Genomic DNA, 24,723 nt, shown 5'->3' with positions numbered 1-24,723 from the left:
TCTCCTGACCAAAGCAATGAGTAACACCTTGAGCTTCAGCCAACTGCTCAGGTCAGTAAAGGGCAGCATGTTGCTAGAATGTAGGATTTCATAAAAGGAATAGTGTTCCTTAGCAGTCTGCTTTGGACATTATTAAGCGATAAAAAATAGATTAAATCTTTCATTAAGCTGGCATGCTGTTTATTTCAGTCTCTTTAAGCTTTCAGTATAACATAGTCTTTAAATATCCAGAGTTGACTGTTACAGTATGCTTCTAATTAGACTTTGCTTTAGAGTTGATCTGCAAAGTTCAGTAGGAGTAGAATTCATCATAGTGTGCTCTAGAGGACAGAGGTAAATGTAATAGTTATTATATTTGTAGTCCACAGTTGCAGCGAGTCCAGATTGGCAAGGAAAAGTCTTCTCTATTTAGACTTAGAAACCTTTTCTGTAGTCCAACATTTACAGTTAGTAAAGGTGTTTCTCCTTTCAATATGCCTCTTCAAATCAGTAAATGTTTGATCTGATGCCTCAGTGTGAAAGTTTGCCTTAGTCTACGAAGTCTGTTTGCTTCCCTTAGCCAATAAAAGGGCAAAACAGATTTAAAAAAAAAGAAAAAAAAAAAGGGAAATCCCTTTCAATCCCTTTCGGTTTCATCACATGGAGAAACACTAGGACATTCTGTTTCATAATTTGCCAAATGCCTTTGCTTAGAATCGCTTTGGTCTCCAACTATCTTGAAATACATTGTAGCTGTCTTCTTTATCCTAGACATACAATGATAAATGCTATTGGAACATAACTAAATAAATATAAACTGTGTTTTAAATGTCAAGAGACTTCGTCAGTGAGCAGACCACAGATGATTAAAATGTAATCCTATATAAGATGTAGCCCCAAACCAGAATAAAATAAAATAAAATAAAATAAAATAAAATAAAATAAAATAAAATCTCATACAAATTAGAAGCCTTTCCAGCTGAGAAAAGGAGAGGAATGTTTGGATTGTTCTGCTCTGTTGGTAGACATAAAATTACTATTTTTCCTCTTGCTGTCCTATGCATTTGGTTATTAGATACTCTTATTAAAGCAGTTCTTCTGAGATCACTTTCTAAAAACATTTTGCTTAACAAATACTTGTTAATCCAGAGAAGATACTTTTAGTCCTCAAAAGTAAGAGTAAAATTATTACAAAGGTAGTTTGGTTAGTGGGGTATAACACAACTCTGAATGCAATCCTATTATAGTTTGTCAGCAGACTTTTATTATAACTTTTGCTACTCTTAGGATGTGTGAAGAGAATTTATGACCTAAGAATAAAAATTAATCCTTTCAATTTTGTTTTTAAGGATTAATGAAAATGGCTATAATAATTCAGAGTTATCCTTTAGTTTTTCTGGCTTTTAATGAAAAGCCTTTTAATTACCTAGTGCAATCTCTTCTTTATTATGTAATATTTCATGTAACTCAAAACCAGTCTGTGCTTGAATGTGCAAAGTAGTCTTTCAGATAAGAGACCTGACTGAAAATACTCAAAGCATATTCTACCAGTTGTTGCTTATTTTGCATGAAGATAAATAATTAATTTTCTTTGGTTGTGCCACCCATGAGGTTGATTCTGTTCTTTTGTGTGTATCATCGTTTTTGCCAGTATCCTAAAATAGGAGGGAAATACCATAGGCTTCTTGACTGGAGCTGCTGCAAGAGGAAAAATTTGAGCAGTTAAACTGTGTTTTTTCTTTCAAAGTTGTACATCTTCTCCTAAATGGCAATGACAGAGTAGGAGAGCAGTAAGTTGGTGTGAAATGGAGGTGTCTCCCCTGCCTTCCTTTTACAAAACACTTTTGTAGCATTTCCTTACCTGTTTGAAATGGTAAAAACAAAAAAAACACTATCCATGAGGTTGGGATATTTTTATTTTTATCTATTCTAGGTAAAACAGCAAGGTCCACCTTCCATTAGGAGGCTCTTGAGGACAGAGCCTGTTCTTTTATATCTCATCAAGCCTGCTTCTGTCAGGTTCCAATTGGAGAGGCTGAATGAGGAAGGAAGGCACTTCTGCAAGCAGATAACCTTTTCCCAACTGTAAAGGCAGGGAAAGAGGCACGACAGGATCATGAGCCTCATTAATGCACAAAACTATAATAAACAGTGACCCAGAGAGAATGAAAGAACTTAGGACTGAAATACATCTCAACCAGGGAAAGATGGAAAATTTCAAATTGCAGGGCGCATGAACACATGAAAAGCAGCATTTATCAAAGAAAGGAGGAGGACAGGAGTTTACACCTGAATATTAAGAAGAACTTCCTTTACTGTGCAAGTGGCCATGCACTGGAACACATTGCCTGTAGAGCCTGTGGAGTCTCCCTCACTGGAGATATTCAAAAGCTATCTGGATACAATCCTGTGCCACGTGCTCTAGGATGACCCTGCTTGAGCCAGGAGGTTGGACCAGATGACCTGTCGTGGTCCCTTTTGACCATTTTGTGATTCTGTGTGATCCTGTCATAGAAATATTGGAGGTAGAGATGGAATTTCAGTAGCAGACATACCAAGCCTTAAGGTGAAGGGGAAAGAGGTTGATTATGAAATTGAAGTCTGGTTTCCTTTTTCTTATGATAAAAAAAAAAAAAAAGGAAAATAAAAAAGGAAAAGAGAACCAGATCTGCAGGGAGAACCCTCTGACTGTTTTGCTCCCTGCAAAACTAGAGCAGAGAAAAAAAAATAAATTGGTAGTCCAAATTATGTTTGGAGAGAAATGGGTAAGCTGTTATAATTGGATTTTCTTTCCATACCTGCTGTTTAGCAAAATCTCCTTAAAGAATGCTAGATTCCTGTGATTGTGGAATTCTGGATTCAATTTTAAATAACCGTCCAAACTTCTGGATGTTGCAATAGATCCCTATAGCCCAAACTTCTAGAGATTCTGAGTGAATTAATCTAATCCTATGTATTTTTCATCCTCGGACCCTGCACCCCTAATATATTGCTATGCAAGGTGTCTACCCAGTGAATATATGTGACACAAAATCCACTGAACTCCAGGTGGGATTCTCAAGGACTAGAGTAAGTATTAGGTCAGAGTAGAGAATGACTTCTATGACTAAGTTTGTCACTGGCAAATTTGCATTACCAAAATAATATAATAAATTACAAAATATTGTGCCATGTACCCTGAAAATGAAGATTTATTTGAAATAAACAACAAGAAATAAAACAATGAATTTTGTAATACCATATTTGAAAACTATTTTTCAGAAAAGAAATAATTGCATTTCACAATTTATTAGAGTACATCAGTAAAAATGTAATGAGTGCATCCACTTTTATGATGTACTGAATTGTATTATAAAATCTATTGGCAATATACGAGAAGATTGGAAAAAATGTCTGTATACAGAGTTTTAGTGTATTTTGCTGTCCTTGCTCTTCTATACCCATAAAATTCTCAATTTAGCAAAAGGAAAAGAATGTAAAAGAAATTGTGGAGAGCTAAGATGTTGCAGAGGAAATAGTCAAAACAGACTGGTAGCCAGCTATTCTGTGACTGGTTAGCATTTTAAGCATGCATCCTAGATAATTATGAAACACAGAGGAAAAATAACTATTAATAAAATAACTTCCACCAGTTTTATACAGGACTTAACATTTTACAGTTCAACTACTGAGGAAGGATATAGATATGTTGACCAAAAGTTATGTGTTACTTTTGAGATATATAATGCTGTAGGAAAATTTTACTCTGGAGTAAAAGGGCTCTAATTTGTCCTTAAACATTCATGAGCAGTGATGACTTGATCAGCCTAATACAAGATCTATACTCTTTTTCAACAGCTGCAAGGGGCTACAGTAATTGAATATACTTAATGAATATACAGTGATGGCAAAATGCAAATAGCAACTCTACTTCATTAATTATGTCAATGAGGTGAGAGAAAATAAAACAGACTGGCACATTTGGATTTTAATTTCTTTCCATTACTTTAAGCTTCCCTTTTGGAGAGCATTTCTAGCTGAAAGCTGAAGTTTATTCAAAAAAACTGAAATACATCTTCCGAGAATTTAAGGCCATTAAGCATTTGGCTGAATAAAAATATTTGGAAGAAATAGGTCTTTAGAGATCAACAGTAGGGTGTGATTCATTGATCTCTCGAAGTCAGTGAGCAAGTTCCAGATAGATGTCATTCAACATTAGATTGGTATCTAGACTTCTAAGATTTTGAATATATTATGCATTCAAATATCTATGGGGGTGTGTCTTATTTTGGAGATAAATATCTATATATGTATATATATATATATATATATATATATATATATATGTAAAATCTCTGTCTAGATCTGACAAACTTCTAATTTTATGTTTCTCTTCATATTTTTCATTAATTTTGACTGGGTCTCTGAATGCTTTGCACTTCAGAAGTGAGTGGTCACATCTCACAGGGACAGTCTTGGAAATCACAGCTCTTTCTTGCTTAGAGTAGGCTTTGGACCTTGTAATCCTTAAGGTTAATTGCTGTTACCTCCATAAAGTAAGACAGTTCATTCCATGTCAGTTGGTTCACTCTGGAACCATTAACATCCACTAACTATGTAAATTAAGTCAAATTAGTGTGCTTCAGAGGTTGAGGGGTTATATGGATTAAAAAACACAAGCAAACTTTCTTGCTCCAAAGCTCAGACAGTAAGGATAGGCCAGGACTACCTCAGATGCTCTCATGGAGCTCTTTTAGGCTCCTATTTCTGATTTCTATACGCAGAAGTTCCTGTACAGTTCCTCTCATCCTTTTACCCACTCAGAGTACTTCTACACTGCTAAGTAAGAAAGGTCCAGGAAATAAGCTTATGCATGACACCGTTAGACATCTGTATTGCTTAACCGTTGGCTCATTTCCCAGACTTGTTTGGACCCCTCCAGCTACTGTTTTCCAAGTGAAAACGTGGGTGTGACCCAGGGAGAAGTTTGCTTTATATACCATTATCAAGAGACCATACAGATGGAGCTGTACCATTTGGCTTCTTCTGTCTTCCAGAGAGCCCCATCCTGTTCCCAGTAAACTTTGCATTCCTAAATTCCCCAGTCTGTCCTTATACTGCTTCCCAGTGCAGTGCACCATGACTTTCATGCCATAAGAAGACCACTGTCTGGGGTGCAGCATCAGCATGTGCTGCATGGCAGAGCTGCAGCCAGTCCCTATGGGAGCAGTTGGCACAGTCAGACAGCGTCAACATGTGACTGCTCTGTCAGTGAGTATCGATTTGGTCTCTTTGGTTTCCAGGTTCTCTGGGTGAATGGAAAGGAAAAATAATCTAAAGGGAATCATTGTCTTATCCCAGTGAGTGCCTTCCCATTAAGAACAAAGACTGTGCTCCCCAGAAAATGTAGGTTTGTCTACAAATTTCAGAAAACCAATCAGATTATTTTAGATGGAAGCATTATCTTGGCTTCATACCGTTGAGTCATCTTTTTCTGAGTCATAACTTAGAAGAGTCTGTGGGGAAACATCTTTGCAGGGCATTCATGCTGCTATATGAAAGAAGTCGTAGATATTCCCAGGTATTTGTGCTGAGTAAGCAAATTTATGAAATGGCATACTAGTCTGTTTGCCCAGAGGCAGTGCTAACTAGCCCCCCAGTGCTTTCGATGCATGGGCTTGTGTCTCTGTGTAGCACTGCTGTAGCACTGTAGATGCTGTACCCCAGTGATCTTTGTTGGGTCACATTGACAAGCTCATTTTCTTACTTTCCTGATTCCATGGGTTTCATTTAATTTGGGAAAGTCTAGTCAGCCTGACACATCCATAAATTGAGTATATAAAAACCTATAAAGGTCATATACAATACTTGTGACATTATTACAGGTTGACATTCTCATACTAGCTGTATCCTGTCACATACCAGAATCCTTGCACTTGTTGTGTTGGTCTAATAATTCAGAAATGAGGTGTGTTTACCCTTCCAGAACTATTTGCAAAATCAGCAGGAAACAAGAGAATCGCTTCATGTACTGCATTAAAAACTTCTGTGGGAAGGCCTCCATGTCAACAAACAGCAGTTCACAGAACAATAGTTGGACACATAAGAACTGATTTTTCCTAGATGGCAAATTCTTTTTAACTTTGAAGTTTTTAAGTGATCATGTTCCTTTTTCCCAAAGAGGGAATGAAATAAATGAAGTCTGACCTGATAATCCTTCCATATCCACTGAATTCCCTGAGGTAACTCTGAGATTATTACATTTCATGCAAATAAAAGCAGTTTTCACAAATTTCAACAGCAGGTCACATTTTCATCAGTTTGTAATCAATAAAGTATATGCATAGGTGTTCGCAGATGTATATATTGTTTCTCAGTTTTGAATCCATGAAATATGAGTACTAGGTATTTTTCATACATGTATTATGATTATCAGTGCAACTTTAAAATACTGTCTTTTGAAAGACTGACATGGGCTTTCAAGAAACCCAAAAACATTCTTAAAGCGTTTCACATTATTTTTATTCTTACAGCTCGTGAAGTTGCCTTTTTTTGTCATTCATCATTCTCCACACTGAGTGCTTCCCATAGTGTTTTTTTTTTACTTTGCAGTGAGATCCTATTGTCCCTTTTTATATCCGTGGGCCTCCAGTTGAGAACTGTCTTCAGGCCTGATTGCAAGGAAGGGCCACTTTGTTTAATATTTGTAACAAAACGTTTTTTTGTGGGTAGATCAAATTGATTTTGAGTATTTGCACTATAAGTAGAATCTTTTCACAGAAGTCAAGATATTTTTGAGATAATCTGAAAGACCAAGCAGGGTTACTGGCTACAAAAAGTCAAATGTATAGTTGGAAGCATTTACTTTTTTAATGCTATTTCAGGTCTATTGTTTTTCTTAGTTTCTACCTTTAGTTGATATTGCTTTAAGTCAGGCATAATCTTAGTATGTGGACAGGTATCCCAAATTACACTGAAACTAGTGAATGCTTTTTCTTTCCTCCACAGACAGTAGTTCCTTCTATGACTGTAAGACCAATCTGAAAGGATGTTGTGTAGAATGAGAAAAGAAAGTACATTACAGATAAGAGAAATAATGAGTGGGTGTTATATAAATATAATTGAAGAACTGAAGTTGGATAATGAGGGAAAGTGGGGATTTTTCCTTTTGGGATTTTTTTGAGTTTTAGTTAGCCTGGTATTCCTAAAAGGATAGTATATTTTATTTAAATAAATACAAGTTTGTTCCATAAATCTTCAAACACCTATGTGTATTGAGAATGAATGACACATAATTGGGATTTATAACACAAAAAAAAACCTTTGCATTCAAATATCTCTGGATATATAGTTAGTATTTGATGCCTGTCAAAACTGTCTAACCTGACTAGAATGTGATAGTATACAATTTTGGGATTTTTTAGCCACGTGTTTTTGTCATCTTAGTCTTAGTACTTGTAAATAAATCTTATATATCATTCTACACTGTTACCTATTCAGCAAATTGCATGTTTTTAGAGAAAAAAAAATAACAAAGTTAAAAAATGTCTTTTTTTTCCATCTTTCTCCAATTTGAGTGTTCAGTTTGTAAATGTGTTACAGTATTACATTTTATGTTTAAAGAATGAGAGGTCATGATTAACTATGAATTATTTCTACGAAACTGCAAATTCTAGTAACATACTTCAAAAGTTTTTGAAGCCTTTGAATCAAAATCCCTATTGTAATGAAAGTTTGACACAGATGTGGAATGAAGATATGAGGTTCTAAAAGGAATAACATTACTAATAGTTTTAATTCTTTGTATATTGTCAATCCAGTTTTATCTTTAGTGCTATCACAAGTCCTGTCAAACTATTTTGCTTTTTTTTTTTCTTTTTAAAGACACAAAGGCATTGGTACTATGTAACTTATGAAAACTCAGGTTACTAACAAATTCTCAGAATTGTTTGGTTGCTGTCTTCCAGCAAAACACCTGTGCAGGTCAGAGTGTGGGGAAAATGTGGTACGTTACAGACTAATCTCAGGGAAGTGCTTGATATAATAATGAATGAAAGTTACAGGGAGGACTGAGAGCACTCTGCTCAGCTTCAAACATCCTAGGCAGCTGATAATCATTGCTTCCAAGAAACCTGCCTTGGAGACTCTCAGCACAGCAGGTAGAGAGAGAAGCAGCACAAGAGGCCACAAGAGCTGGGAGCTGGACTGTCTTTGGAGAAGAGTTTTCTGACAGAGTTTGGACTACTGTGTGGAAAGGCCAGCTTCCTTCCCTTTCTAGTGCCCCTCAAAAGTTTTGACAGGTTTGAGCTATTCCTGTAAAATGCTTAGATGTAGTTGCAGCAGCTTTTTCCTATACAATAGGACTGTCAAGAAATATTCACCTATTAAATGTTTTTTTAATGTTTCCTCACAATAGGTGTGTTAAAACCAGTTTTGCTTATTTGTTTTCCCACTTCAGAATACTATTTGGGAATGAGAATATAAAGTTTGCTTGTTTCTTGGGGCTATCAGTGTTTTATAATGGTTCCTTGCACAGAGGGGGCTCTTCTTGACAAATTTGTCTTTAACAACTCATCAGTTTGCCAACTTATCTTAAGGTCATGGACTTTCTTCAGTTCTAGTAATCCTTAGGAAATGGACCATATGTTTATGTATATTGTCTTTGGTATTTACTGTTTCCCTTTTTTTTTTTTTCTTTTAAGAAATATTGCCATCTGTTGTTTTCCAGGTTATTTTTTTACATATTCTGTGTTTTCTCCTTCATCACCATCAGATTTTTGGTCAGTTTTAATTTTTTCTTTATAAAATAGAGAAAAATACTGTAATACTATCAAAAGCTTTAGCGTTGAAATGCAGTTATCTTTCCATCAAATGCTTTTGTATAGTTATTTTTTCATTGCATCCTCTGAGTACGTTTTCACTCACAATCAGGTACCACCCATTATTCTACTAATCTGGAGTAATGGCATGGTGGGAAAGCAGAAATAGAGTTAATAGATAAAGCAATTACATTTTAAGAAGACACTATGCCCATATGTAGAGAGTGGAAATTCAGTAACACTTTTGATGGTGGAATACAGAAAGCTGGGCTAAGGTTGCCCAGCAGAGTCATGTGCTATAGACCCATAGAGCAGAGAGTCTGTCAGGCCACGTGTCGTGGTTTAACCCCAGCTGGCAACTCAGTAGGCGTTTTGTGCTGTTGAGGTGGTGTAAGAAACAGAAAAGGCCTTGGCTCTGTGTAAGTGCTGTTCAACAATAACAGAAACATCCCTGAATTATCAACACAGTTTCCAGCACAAATCCAAAACATAGTGCCATGCTGGCTACTGTGAAAAAAAATTAACTCTACCCAGACAAACCCAGCATATCATGATCATGTAGCTCATAATCGTGGTTGGACATGAATTGTCCTGTTCAGATGTCATTGCGCCAATTCCCTAAAGGATAATAAAAGGCGTGTTTTTCTAAATCTAATGTTTGAAGATAAATTCAACTTCCATGTTAATATAAGTGCATATATCACAAAAAGGTAATAAATGATCTTTCCTCCTGCTATTTTCAGAGCCAAATTTTGTGTCATCTTATGACATTGGGAACTTTACTTACTTCTTCTTCCGGGAGAATGCGGTGGAACACGACTGTGGGAAAACAGTATTCTCTCGTGCTGCTCGGGTGTGTAAAAATGATATTGGTGGCAAGTTTGTGCTGGAGGATACCTGGACTACCTTCATGAAAGCTCGTCTGAACTGCTCTCGCCCTGGAGAAATTCCATTTTACTATAATGAACTTCAGAGCACTTTCTTCCTGCCAGAATTGGACTTGATCTATGGAATTTTTACCACTAATGTGTAAGTAAAACTAATTATATATTTTATTTTCTTGCTGTTTGTGACAGCAAAAACTTAAACTTCTGAACTGCTCTCTTCTGTATATGCCAAGTAAACATCATAAATTCAAGCTTCTGTTTTGCCCAATCCACTGTCCTCTTATGCAGAAGCACCAGTTCCAAATGTTTCCTACGTGAATTGCTGAAGAATGAGAGGAGGAATTCTTAATATTTCCTTAAAGCAGGGATCCAGTTGTGTTTAAGAGTATTCTGTCATCATAATCATTTATTCTTAGAAAGGCATTATTTTTTATTTTGCATACTATTGCAATACATAAATAAATTATGTACTTAAGAAAAAATATCTTATAATTGTAATGTGACATGATCATGAATTTGACATGATGGATTTTGACCTTGTCAGGGAGAATGCATCTTCCCAAAATAGGACAAGAGGTGCTCTTATGTATTTTAATTAGTTCTAACATATACTTTAGTGAGTTTAAGGGTCCAAACAAGAATTTATTTTAATTTTAACTGAACCTGTTGTATCAACAAGGTAAAATTGAAAAAAAAAAATTCAATTTGGTGTTAAAATTTGTTAAATGTTAAAAAATTAGGTCAAAATAGAGCTCCCTGGACTCTGAGCTGGGTACCAAGAGCTGCTTAGCTCTTAAGAAAAAAAGAGTCATTTGTCTCATAAACTTCCTTTGTTACTAACATGATAACTGGAGTTCATTTGTTGCTTAGTGAGAACAGCCTCTGTGTTATGGCTGTGCAGACCAGTATTCAAACCACTGGAACAGAGTTTCCAATTTCGGGTTCTGATTATCTCACCTTCTTGTATTGTCTGGCTGTGTAAGTAAGTTTTGTCTAGAATTTTAGAAGTTCCTTGGACACTTAAAATACAGGTTGGGCCCCTTAAACAATGGGATACCTACCTTTTATAAATATCCATTAATCAGGTGGAAACAGTCACAAATTAATGTCCACAAATTATTATCCCTACATATTCTAGACAGTGAGCATGAATTTGGGCTTTTGGCACAGTCCTTTATCAACACATTTAGGCATCTTCCAGATTCAGGCACACTTGTGGGCCAGCAACTCAGGCTGTGAACAAGACTAGTGATGGGCTGCTTACCTCCAGCTGTGACAATTCCTAACTTGTGACATCAGATGATGAGCTCAACCTGTCCCTGCAATGGAGTAACATAGTGAATTCAAACCTCACTTTTATAAAGAGAATAATAGAGACTTTGAGATTACTGAGGATAAGAAAATTTGATGTTGTTTTGATCAGTAATTTTAATTTCATTGATCTGTTTTACTAACTAGTTCAAATAATAAAAGACAGGTATTTCTCAGGTGGCCTACACATCCCGTCTTCAACATGATCTTTCATGAGAAGTCAAAATAGCCTTGACATGTTCCTGCCATGAAAAGCTTGACCAGAGGAATTCTACTGCAGAAAATCCATAGGGCTTAGACCATGGAAAGGGAACGATGTTCCCGATGCTCCCTGGCTCTTCTGAAAATGAGCTTGCTAATGTCATCATAATCATTTATTCTTAGAAAGGCATTAATTTTGCCACGTGAAAGTAGGCAGTATTTGAAACCTTGCTGCTACTTCCTTCTTCCCTGGTGGCCTGTCATTCTGATTGTTCAACAGAATGGACTCTTCAAAGAGGATTCAGTTACAACTGTTTGAGGGTGGGTTTTTTGGATAGCTCCATTTAAATTATATTTGTTCCTGACATCAAATGTTGTAAGTAAATTTTTGGACCTTGTTGAAATGTTGTAGAGTTAGGATTACTTCCCCATGCTGACTCCCTGTTCACAGATAATCTGTGGAATCCACCTGATTCACCTTTCAGCACTGCAACTGGTGGTGTAGAAATGCCAGGGTTTCCCATGAGAGGGAACAACATATTCCTTTTTCTTGGTGTAACAGCATCAGATATTGCTTAACCACATTCAGCATTCTTCAGTCTCAATACCTTCAGAATTACAATGACTTTATTGTACTCTAATTCTTTTTTTAATATGCTTGAATATACTTGTGGAGGGAAAAAATGAAACATTTCTGTCAATAAAGACTGAGTAACAGCCAAACCTACACCTTTTATATGTGGTTGATGATTAAGTCCACTATAGTCACTGCTTCATAATGAAGCTGATTTTGTTTCTTTTAGACTATCTGAAAAATCTGTAAGCGTGAGTCTAATGTCCCTTAAGGACTTCAAAAAATTCAAGAAGACATTGGTATGGTTAATATAGAATAACATTACTGAGCTGCATTTAGTGATAATTTATATAGGCAAGGGATTATCAAATCCAATGATAATTGATTCTGCAGATATTGAACACCAAGTTTTGGTGTTTCTTTGAAATAAGGATGACAAGCATAAGAAAGCAAATTGGTCTTTTGTCCTGGTATTTAAACCATATATCCTAACTTTTTTCAGTTGCTGGTAGATTTGTGCCTCCAGGTGTTGTTGTTTACTTGGGTTTTTTTTCCCATAATTTTGGAGTTTCTATAGTATGCTTTCTTAAGCCTTGTGTAAAGTGCAGGCTAAGTTTAAATAAAAAGAAAAATATATTAAAAAAAAAAAAAAATAATAATGTGTGGATCAATTGTCAGCAGTTTTACCTGCAGTGGAAATCCGTGCAACTAATACCTTCATTATCTATTCATTTATTTCAAAATGTGGAAGAGAACAATGCTGGTTCTCATATTACAAGCTTTCATAATAATTAGATTATATTCTTTACACTATGCAGAATTACTTTATAGCCACATTTTCAAGGCAAATGCAGGAAATTTTATGTTTTGTCTGACTGCCATTTATTTGTGTTTATTTGTTTAACAAGATATCTTGTATGCAGTCCAAGTTGTTTTCTCTTGTTGGGTTTCTGAACTTTCTGAACTTCTGTACATCATCTCTTGGAACACAGGATTTTTGTGGAGATATCTGGGATTCCATAGGGTCTAGAGACATACCATAAATTGAATAAATCCTTACCTCGTTTCATGTATGTTGTATAGAAGAAACATTAATAAGCCCTAAGAGTAATATCATCCTGAACTTTGTAACTACAAAAGAGGTGTCCCTAGTGCATATGATTGTGTGGAAGTATAGCCTTGTGGTATCAGAGCAGCAGCAGAAGGTAGGAAGTTCTAAGTTTCACCCACACCAGCTACTTGATAAGGCCAACAAATATTTTAAATGTAATGTCTGTGCTAAATCAGCTTATCATCTGTCATTATCTTGAGATATCATCTCCTGACTGATCTTATCTGCTTAATTAGTTACTTGACGGATTGAAGAGTTATTGCCTTTTTTATTTATTTTTCAGCAAGTTGACTTAATGTTATTATTTAGGTTAATATTTATATTTCTTTTACAGGAACAGCATAGCAGCCTCAGCAGTTTGTGTTTTCAATCTGAGTGCCATAACTCAGGCTTTTAATGGACCTTTCAAATACCAGGAAAACTCCCGATCTGCTTGGCTTCCGTATCCCAATCCTAACCCTAATTTTCAGGTATGAATACATGGGAGAGGGACAATCGTTTGCATGAGGTTTTCTCAAAAGGCTTTATGGTTCATGGTTAATAAGGCCCTCTCTTGCACTAGCCTAAGACCTTAAAAGAACCTAAAACAATAGAAGTGCTTAGGAAGATTAGATTTCTGGCTCTGTAACTGCAGCAGTGATGTTGATGGTGCTTTAGAGTACACTTCACATAGACGGGATATATTCATTGACTTAGTCACTGGTTTCCTTCCCAGAAAGAAGGACTTTTCTTTTATAGAGTCCTTATGATAAAGTATCAGAAGTTCTGTTTGTGTAGTCCCAGAAGTAGATTTGTCCTCAGAGTATTCACCTACTCAGTAATAACAGAGAGAAGTGTGTGATGTGAAGGAAGACTATTGCCCTGTTGTTAAAGTTACATCAGATATTGTATTTCCAAGGCTAGATTATATTTATGAAATATTTCCAGATTAGAATACTATGGAAGTCCCAGTTTTGAGGAATATTGTTTTTCTTCAGAGATCACTGCTTTTCTCTTAGACAGGGCAATGTCTGTCGTAAGACCAAGGACCATTTGAATTTCAGTGTACTATGAGTGTTCAGCTGGAATCTTTCCTGCTTGATGGATTCACAGAAAGTCTTCTCTGACATGGTTTATTTTTTTCATTGATCTGACATACAGAGCAACTAATTGTTGCCTGCCAGTTGTTTATTTTTCTTTCCTCATCATCTGATTTCTCATGAAATTACTTTCTTGACTTTTTTTTAACATTTGTGGATTTGGAACAATGACATAATTTCAGACTGAAGACATGGCAACAATGAAAAAAAAACTGGTGGGGTTTTGAACCCTGTATTTTGCTCATGCTGTAATTCATGGCGTATTTATGATATAGTAAAACAGAATGAAAATTATGACTTGGATATGCCTTTCACATCATCCAAATATTTGATAAATGTTGTGAAGTACTGCTTTACTGCTCTGATGCCAATTATGCCTGAGTAAATATGTGGATGTTTATATATTCACATGCATTAAACAGCTTTCTCTTCTGTGTCCCCAGTTGAACACAAATATTCTAAAATTAACTGCCACTTATTTTGCTTAGTTTATTTTTGATTGAAACTTGTCCATGAAGTTAGTAAATGCTTTCTTGTAAGGAAAGAGTACAGTTTTCAGATAAACATTTGTTCAGTTTCAAATGAAAAATGTCTTTGCCGTGGATAACATTGATAGAGCTCTTCACTGTCCATTTTTGCTATTTAACACAGAGTCTTAAGAAACTCCTAGAACTGTTTGTGGTACTTTCACCTCAGATTTCGCTCAGCCCCTGGCTGTGGTAGGACATGGAATTTCCTTTGAAAATTTGTTGTCTTTAGCACTGCATCTGTGAAAATTATAAAGAAAACTAGTCAGAAAACTATTTGGTTTGTCAGATGGTAGTTTTTCTCCTTCATGCTCTGTGAACATAGGATATAGCATAGTATTACTGTAGTCCACTTGTGCTGGTCTGTCTAGTGCCCTTCTATATTGTTAGGGTTAGGGAGCCTCTATAGTACTGCCTCAGGAAAGTTGAACTTCCTCAATTGCTGCACCAAAATGTCTGCTTAGCACCAAAATGGGACCCGAAGGTCGAATTCCACAGTGTCACTACATGATTTACCCTTGGTTTTTATTTTCTTGTGCTTTAAATCAGGGAGTGGATCTGTTGTTTTTGTTGTAACGTATAGTAATGTTAGTCTTCTATGTTTACAGTGTGGCACCATGGATCAGGGTTTGTATGCAAATCTGACTGAGAGAAATCTTCAAGATGCTCAAAAATTCTTCTTAATGCATGAGGTTGTTCAACCAGTTATTCCAATTCCTTACTTCATGGAAGACAACAGCCGATTTTCCCATGTGGTTGTGGATGTTGTGCAGGGCAAGGACATGCTTTTCCATATCATCTATCTGGCCACAGGTATGAACTCTGTATTGCTGCGATAACTGCAAAAGTTTATGAGGTCTTTGAGCTTTAATGTTCTGCGAATTACTTATGAAATATGTGTAGAACACCTTGAAGATCAATTTTTTCTCTTTGACAGCAACAGCCTGTTTATCTTAAACATTTTTTGGATAGAAGAATTAAGCTGTTTATTATGTGTTTTATGTTATATTGTGAACTCAAAATTTGGTGTCAGTTTCCTGTTCTCCTTTGAAGGTGTGAAGCCTACATGCTCTTGGAATGAATAGTTGGGAATTCTACAAATGACACTTCCCAAGTTTCTGTCTTTTATTCTGTTTATGTAGTTAAGGGTACAAAGTTAAGGGCCCAAGATAAGATGGTTTAGGATATAGAAGTAACTTTATAAATAGCAAATGCAGCAACTGCTATTGTTATTTTTGACTTTTCTGCTCACATGTATTTTATTACCTTTCCTTTTGTCTCATTTTTAAGACATTCATTATGCAAATTTACACCCTACCTTATTATTTTCTCATTTATAAACAAACTTAGGACTGAAAGAAAAAGAATCCTTCACCTAAAGTTGCCTTGGTTAGAACTATTGCCTTCTTGCTTCAAAATTTCAGGCTTCTTAAAAGTAGCGAATGTGTTGGAGAATTGTTTTTGCAGAAAAAGAATGTCCTCAGCCAAGACTGAAATCCTAGGTTGAACTGACAAGTTTACAGACTCATGTCATAAAACTTAAGGTAGTTTTTCAATGCTTAGTCCTATGCACATTGTTAGGGAATAACTCATCAAAGTAATGGTTTGTTAATGTTCATAGTTTATCTCATCATGCTCCTTGAAAGCTAGGCAGTAATAGAAGGGCTTTTTATAGGTTGAATCTATGCTTGGATTTGTCCAGTTCTAGTCAAAACAGCCTGCTGGGTGGTAAATCATACCATTTTAAATGAAATTATGCCAATACTAAATGATGTTTGCATTGTAGAGATCTCCTGACAGAAACTGAATTACAGAAATATGTGGTGAATTGGTTTCATGGAAAGAGACTACCACTGCATTGTGAGATATTTGCATTAAAAAAGCAGCACCAAGAATAATGTCTTTTTCCATGATTCTGATTGTCTTCAGTTTTCAGTTTCCCTTAGTGTTTTACCTTTCACGTTTGATTCAGTAAGTGAGGATCTAAAACTTTACACTTCATGGTTCACTAATACATTGTTTCAGGAGAGACTGTTCTTTTTATGCATCTGTGTACTTTTTATGCTGCTAAAAATGACGCTGCTCTTATACTCCTTATGATGTATTCTTCCCTTTCAATTTCATTCTTCCCTGTACCTCTGGTTTAGGTCATTCATGGAAGCAGGATACTTGCCTTAGCTGGGTCTTTAGTCTGACTTTAGCATATACTTTCCTGTAGTTGAACAGTGTATGTTTTATGAGAAATCATATGATAAACCCCTCATTCTATTCTAGAAATTTTCTTGACATTCAATTCTATTTCACATCTATTTCACTGAATCACAGTGGATTTTTTTAACATTGCTTCTACCACACTCCTTCCCAATTGAGTGTAAGTACTAAGCCTTATTTTCTAAGAAATATTATTCACTTTTCAGAAGAATTACTTTTTGCTAGATTTTGAAATTACCACACATGTTTATACTCAAACACCACATTTACAGTACATAAGGGTAGTTTAAAAATCCCCAAATACACCAAATTACATAGCGTAATTTATTTAAAATATTATGATTTGAGGATGAAGGCAGTATTTTGCCTTCTTTTGGATGCAGATCATAATTTTAGTTTCATTATATTGTTAATTGTGAAGCATCTTAGTTCTCCAAAGCCCTTGTGTAGAAGCTGTGGAGCAGTTAGCATGGAGTTTTCATCATAAACTGCATATAGTAAAAGATTATTGAGAAAAATACCACTGCTTCTGTAAACAGCAGAAACTAAAAGGCAGCTGCCTTAATTTGAAATATAAACAATAACTTTGGAAACAGACCAAGTTTAAGAGTTTTGAATTTCTCCAGTGCCCAGCTTTACTCTCATGTACAATGTCATCTAACCCGAGATCCTAAGACCATAAAGCATGTGTGTACTTGGGAGAGGTGAAAGAGGGGGATGACAGTTACTACCAGTCTGAGAAACGTTGTTATTATTGTGTCTTTCCTGATTTAATTTATTTGCACCATCAAAAGTGGCAGTAAATTAAATTTGGAGTTATTTTTTTATGACAGTGCTCTGTCTTCAAAAAAAGCCAAAAGCTGCTGAGTAGAAAAGGACTTGGGGGAGCTGGTCAACAGCTAGCTGAACAATGTGGCCAAGAGGGCCAATGGCATCCTGGCCTGTATCAGAAATAGTGTGGCCAGCAGGACCAGGGTGTGATTTTAGCCCTGTACTCGGCACTGGTGAGGCTGCACCTTGAAATCTGTATTCAGTTTTGGGCCTCTCACTACAAGAATGACATTGAGGTGCTGAAGCCTGTGGAGAGTAGGGCAATGAAGCTGGTGAAGGGCCTGGAGCACAAGTCCTGTGAGGAGTGGCTGAGGGAGCTGGGGTTGTTTAGCCTGGAGATAAGAAGGCTCTCTGCAACTGCCTGACAGGAGGTTGCCAGGTGGTGATCAGTCTCTTCTTCCAAGTAAAAAGCGGGAGGACAAGAAGAAATGGCCTCCAGCCAGAGGAGGTTTAGATTGGATACTAGGAAAAATTTCTTCACTGAAAGGGTGGTTAAGCATGTATGGGATATATAGAAGTGATGAGGAGCCAAATCCTTTCCTGTTAGACTTTCTTAAATCAATGACCTGGAGGAGGCAAAAGATCACAGTGTGCAGGTGACACCAGACTAGGGTACCAGGAGTTACATTGGAGGACACTGGTGCCATCCAAAGGACTTAGACATGCTGAAGGGACGAGCTAGCAAGAACCTCACGAAATTCAAATATGCAAATATGAAGTCCCAAATCTGGGAAAGACCAGCTCTATGCACTGATTGTGGCTGGGGACTGACTGTCTAGGAAACAGCTCTGTGACAGGACCTGGAGACTTTGGTAGACAGCAAGCTGAACATATGCCAAGAGCATGCTGTCACTGCAGAGACAGCCAAGAGCATCTTGGGCTGTATTAACAGGAACATAGCCCGTAGATCAAGGGAGGAGGTTGATGCCCAATTTTGGCCTCCCCCAATACAAGAAGGACATTGATAACATGGAGCAAATTCAGTGGAGGGTCTGCTTCCCTTGGAGGCTGGAGCACCATGCCCTAGGAGGAGAAGCTGAGGGGGAGGAAGGGCTTTGGGGGGAGCAGGGTGCTAGTGACAGCCTGCAAATACCTAGAGGGAGTTTACATGGAGAATGGTGACATGCTTTTCACACTGGTGCATGGTGGGAAGACAAGAGACAAGAGGCAGAGAATTTCAGACTGGATATAAGGGAAAATCTTTTTCACTTCTAGGACAGTAAAGCAACAGATTGGATTTCCCAGAGAGGTTGTGCATCCTCCATTCCTGGAGGTTTTCAAGACCACACAGCAACCCGGTCTATGTAATAGCTGTCTGTCTTTTGAGCAGATTGGAATTGAGACCTTCTGATCTCCCTTCCAACCTGTGTTTATTGTATGCCAGTATAATGTGCAAATTGGTTGGGCTAAATTAAATTTTTATTCAACACTGTGATACTAGATACCACTGTACTGTCTGCTGCCAAAAGAAAAGTGCATTCAACTCTGATGTAAGTACTGTCAGTAAGCAATTTGCACTTAGTGGTGTAAAGTAGGATGGATCTAATCCATGCTGTGGGAGATGTATATCACATGACTTTTTTAGCTGTAATTAATTATAACATTCTGCAAAATTTGACTTTTAAAATGCACAAAGCTGAATCAGTGGAAATGTAGGCATATGGATTGGATTGAATACAAATGAATGCTCTGCTTCTTTGTTACTCAAAGCAAAAATCTCATTTTTTGAAACAGATGGGCAATAGTTAAGAGAAAGTTCTCTTTTCACCCCCTCATATTCAGTAACTTATCCACCCTGTTATTAGAATACAAAAATTACAGAGGCAAATAACCCTGGGAGTGTAAAAGTATAATCCAACTTCATTAAACCTTAAATAGATATCGTATTGAGGGGAGACTGGGGGTAAGCAAACAAATGCATTAATCTGCTGTGTCAACATACTTTTTTTCTAAACCTTTGCCAAGTCATCATTCTGCTAGCAGATTCTTATGTGCTAGGACTTAACAGCTACTGCTCATATCAAAAATATACTTTAATACTTTGGAGACACATCTTAATCTTTCACTACAGTGACTTCTAACACAGAATGAAAGGATATATCAATTCTTACACATTTTGTGCTACTGGCTTTAGGCAACCAGAAATCCCCAGAACAATTTTCAGTGATTCAGAAAGGAAAGTCAAGGAAAGCATTCACAGATGTTCTGAACTAAAAATCATCTGTAACAATACATGAAAAGTAGAGTAAACTAGAGAAACACTCAATATTCTGACAACTTTCTAAGTATGAAAGGCTTCTTTCTTTGTTTAAAAAAAAAAATAATTCCAAGCAAAATTGTGCTATATTTGTTAGTTTTCTTTCTCTCCCTTTTGTCCCTTTCCCCCCACCTCACATTTTTTCCTCCATTTTATTTCTGCCTTTCAATTTAAGTGGCCTATCGTTAAAAACTTTGCTGATATCAAAAGGTTTTTTAAAACAGGATGCTGCAACAGGAGCAACTAGTCCTTATTTAGAAGACTGTTGCAAAATGTATTGATTTACTAGAATGAATGAGAAAAGTTGGAGGACATTATGAAAACATAATGAACTTAGGAGTGTAGAAAAAGTAATATTTACACTGTCTGATAAGAAACTTTTAAGGCCATCCTGTAAAATGACTTGGTGAAAAAACTCCCATGCTTTTTCTCTTCTTCAGTCCCACTAGACAGAGTATGTCCCTTCTGTATCCTAATTAGAAATGGTATATATCCAGTGGTGGATATTAATTATTGGGATTTAGAGTACAGTATTGATGAAATTGGGGTATGACTGACTTATAAAGAAAGTACGAAACCTGAAGAAAAAGATTTATTGTTGGCTATGTTGCGTGTCTCTAAAGAGTGGATTGTTCAATGAAGTGAACCACAATTTTTATGCCTTAAAGCCAGGTTTTAGCTGAAGCTTAAAGGTCACTAGAAGATGTTATAACAGGTTTCCAAGAGGTTCTAGAAAGTGTTTTTCCTCCCTCTTAACACCTCAAAATTACAGGTAGCAATGCAAAGAATAATGATAAAAATAATTCTGAGAAACCACATACAGCAATTATAAAACCACATGCAGCAATTATAATGAAGTAGTAGAGAGGTTTCATGAAGAAATTTCAAAAGATATTTTTTGAAAATGCAACTGGATTTTCATACATTTGCCTTTAGAACAGTTAAAACAGGTAGTAAATCTCCACAAATATAACATTTTTCTCATGAAACCCTGAAACTGTAGATTATCTAGAAACTGGTCCCAGCCTCATGAAGAGATTTGGAAGTTTGCATGAAACTCAGTATGGAAATGCTATCAAAACAGTTTGTATTTCTCCTGTTTGTCTTGCTAGATGGGAGTAAACTGATGCAAAGTACTCCATGATTTGATTCCTCTGTGATTTTTTTTGCAGTTCTATCTTTTTCATTTTGTTTTTGTAATCAGTACACCACACTTTTTTCTAGGGAGCAACCCGAGGTCTTAACAAGAATAAAAGTTGTGAGTGTGTTGTTACTAAAAAATCTCAGATGAGATTTTGTCATTTTCCTGGCAGACTACATTTCTGATCAAAGTGTGCAGCTTTCACAGTTTAATGTGCATTTTGTCTGAATATATGGAGTACGTGCAAAGTTACCAACCTGAACGTTATAAGCAAATATATGTGCTTATATGCATTTCTTATGCTCTCTTGGTCAAGAGAGCAACAAAATTTAAATTGACTGCATTTTTTCCAATTTGGTGCTATTTCTGACTGTGTTATCTTAAGTGCATTGAGGTTATTGGCAGCAATCTGTACATAATTTCTGTAGAAAGGATCTATAGAATTTTCATCTCCGTTTAAGAATTACCTCCTTAGTCTAGAAACCACAGTAGAAATGCAATAATAAAAAGGATCAGAGTAGCTGTAATTTTGAGTCAGAAGTCAAGTGTGAAAGTGGTAGGTAGTCTATTTGTATGTATTAATTCTTTCAAGTTCAGAAACAGGGGAATCAGAGTACAGATGGATAATGAGGCATATACACTGTGTCACGAAGTTGTCACTTTTTGAAACCATTTCTCTTCAATTGTTACAGAAAACACAGTTGCTTTGTTTCTTATGCCTTTCCTTGACAGAGGTAAAGTATGCTTTTACAGAGTTGTAAAGCATCCCTGCAGTGGTTTTAAAACTATTTTCCTGCAACTTATTATCCTTCTGGCTTTATGCAATGTCATTTCAAGAAGCTTGAAGCAAGGACACTCATCAATTACTTTGCTGTCAAAAACTGGTGTGTGTTGGAAGACACCAGTCCTAAGAGCAACATGATGATCTTGAAAATTTGTTTCAAAAAAACAAGCAGTAAACCATAAAGTTAATAACCTTATTCTCTTCTGCTTTAGCAGTGACAGTTACCTCTGATAAAGAAAAACCCTAGCTGAATTAATGCTCTGTTTATATTTTTAAACTTTTCAGGAAATATTTTGCTTCAAAGTTTAAAAAAATGTGTAAAAGATTTCATGATTTTTCTTCAAGAGCTTAATGTTCACTTGGATTTATGCTAGCTTTACTGAGAAGGCTTCCTATATATTTAATTTTTTATGTTGAATTATCTGTAAAGACAAAGAAGGATAATGTAAACTTTTGCTGGTTTTTATGTAATTTAAACACAGAGATGTTGATTTGTTACTGCCTTGTGTATTGTGTCATCTGTACTGTGCAAAGGGGTTTTAAAATATTACTAAATGAGAATGGCTACATCTAAAGTTCAGGCTACAGAGTTATAAATGATACTGTGGGTCTCTAGAGAATCAAACCCGGCATTTAAAATGTCCAGTAGTACTGATTTCCCTTGGCTTTATCACTGTATATAAAGATAAATCATTCTGCCAGATCCAGTTGGAGAGGTTTCTTAATAAATAGATGGCTCTAACTAGAGCTGATTAAATTATTAATTGTCAGCAATTTATATGTGTGAGTTGTAGCCCTTTATTTGGTTCACAAATTACTCAGCACTTATTTGTAGTCATTTTTTGTTATTATAATCAACCCATAAATAGGTCATGATTTTGATTAGTTTGTTACTGCTATTTGCTCATATAGTTTGTTCATATTTTCATTAACGTGTTCCTGAATTGCCTGCTGCAAGTAGATGGTATTCTGTTTTCTCGTGGGACAAATTTAGGTAGAAGAAGCTCTTTTTTTCTGTTCACAAATTATCATCATGTCTTTATAATTGCCCCGCTCTGTCGGATAAAGACTATAAATAAATGTCCAAAGAACATATGGTATGTGCATTTCTATGTTGCCACTGGAAATCACAGTTGCTGCAAGAAGCAGCTACTGACTGAAGAACAGCTGGCTCTGCTTTCATGAGAATGAGCTTAATGCATGGGCCAGGGAGGGAAAAAGATTAAAAGAGCTGGAGACAGTCTCAACCTTCCATTTAAAAAAGACCAGCTCCTCTTTACCGTGGTGGTGCTGAGCTTTCAAATCCTTTTTGACTACTTTATAAACTTAGAATTACCAAATAGCCTATCCTTTATTTCTATGTGTTTTGAAACTACCACTTCTTCCTGGAAGAGAAACTAGACTTGGTAAGCCCTGTGTCATTTGTTATTAGACAATTCTAATGTGCAAAATGTGAAGCTGTGAGTAGAAGAGGTATCTTACATGGTGCTCAGTGTTGTCCTGCTGCCTTGAAAGCTAAGATCTATTAGCATCTATGCCTACACTCAAAACTCTTATTTTGCCCTTGAAAGCATGCAGCGCCAGTCAACAGGCTTGGTCCTAATTTCAAAAAACAGCATTGGAATTGGCTTTATGCTGGCGAGGAATTCAATCTTCGAACCAACTGTGTAACCCTTGCACAAGTACACAGTATGAAGGTCTCTTGCTGAGAGATGTGGGGAGGAAACCTCTTTAAAGGGACTTGACTTTATCATAACATTTCAGAAAGGGTTAGGTGACTTGGCATGTTGCTGAGCATTGTGAACTTCTTTAGAATATTCTGCAAGGCTTTTTACTTCTAAAAAGCCTTTCTTTTAAGGTGGACATGCATAGGAGTGATTCAATAAACCCTGTCCAACCAAAGAAGAAAGTTGAACAGTTAAATCACAGGGAGAAATAAAAGTCCAAACCTTACAAGAAATTCAGCTTTGACCCTAAAAAACCAAATATAGATCATAAATATGATTCTATTATAGGTACAATATTTAGTGTGAGCTGTCAGTAAAGCTGTCATGAAATGGGATATTATACTGAACTCCTGGTTTTTTTAATGTTTGTGAACTTCTTCATTCTGTATCCTTTGTCCTGTAAACCTCAATAAATCTAGATATTTATAACTGAGCATATACAAGCAGTGGCACTAGTAATCATTGGGATTTTTTCCCCTTGTGCTTACCCAGCTCTGTTCATAGGACATGGCAAATCTTAATAATCTAAAAAATTTCTTAATAAAGATGTACCTTATTTACTTTTGTCTGTGTCTTGTAAGTCATCAAAATGTCAAGATACTTTGTTCCAGCCACTGTGGACTTTGTGTGAAGAGTCCTGTAACCTGCGGATGCAATTACAAAAAGATGGATTAGGTTCCATATGCATTTTACTGTAATCAAGTCACAGGGTAAGAGTCCTAATATCTTGCCTACAGATTAATTCTTCTAGCTTTTAGTTACTTTTATTTTTCTTTCTTATCCCATGAATCTTGGAAATTTCATTCTGTAAAGGCACACCTTAGAAGGAATAGGCATGACTGCAACCAGAATAGTGGTTAGACTGCTTGCCTACAAAGTATGGGGTGATTTTTAACTAACAAGCTTTGTGAGATTTTCTAGTTATTGCCAGATGTCCTGGATCCTAGACTATTATATAAAGAATATAATGTAATATGCTTGTATGCATTGTAGACTATGGCTGTAGACTATGGCTATATGCTATGGCTATGGCTACTTTAATGGAATAGTGAGAGTAGTGAGATGAACATCTTCTGGTAAGAGATTTGAGATTCATTTCTCTAATCCCAACTTTGTTTCTGTGTCTTGTCATCATCATCATCATCATCTTGTCCTTCTGTATTTCTGAACAAAAGCTGTGTTTTATGCTGAAATTGCTGCTGAAGTTCCATGAACATCATACTGGAATTGTACTGGACGTATGTACTGGATTTGGCTCATTTAGGGCCTCAGGCATAGGGGCATGTACTGTGCAGACTGCAAATG

General features: G+C 36.2%; 1 protein-coding gene across 7 annotated transcripts in view; it reads left to right on the top strand.

Annotated features, from left to right (window-relative positions):
* SEMA5A (semaphorin 5A) overlaps positions 1-24,723 on the top strand; it is a 333,475-nt gene that overhangs the window by 191,310 nt on the left and 117,442 nt on the right. For all 7 annotated transcript variants that reach the window (XM_032697771.1, XM_032697806.1, XM_032697781.1 and 4 more), the window contains 3 exons: positions 9,521-9,806; positions 13,196-13,331; positions 15,076-15,280. In XM_032697771.1, the coding sequence (XP_032553662.1) occupies positions 9,521-9,806; positions 13,196-13,331; positions 15,076-15,280 (627 nt within the window). The remainder of the gene's footprint in view (positions 1-9,520; positions 9,807-13,195; positions 13,332-15,075; positions 15,281-24,723) is intronic.

Source organism: Chiroxiphia lanceolata, chromosome 1, assembly GCF_009829145.1.
Source record: "Chiroxiphia lanceolata isolate bChiLan1 chromosome 1, bChiLan1.pri, whole genome shotgun sequence".
NCBI lineage: Eukaryota > Metazoa > Chordata > Aves > Passeriformes > Pipridae > Chiroxiphia > Chiroxiphia lanceolata.
This window is presented reverse-complemented; position numbering and strand designations above follow the sequence as displayed.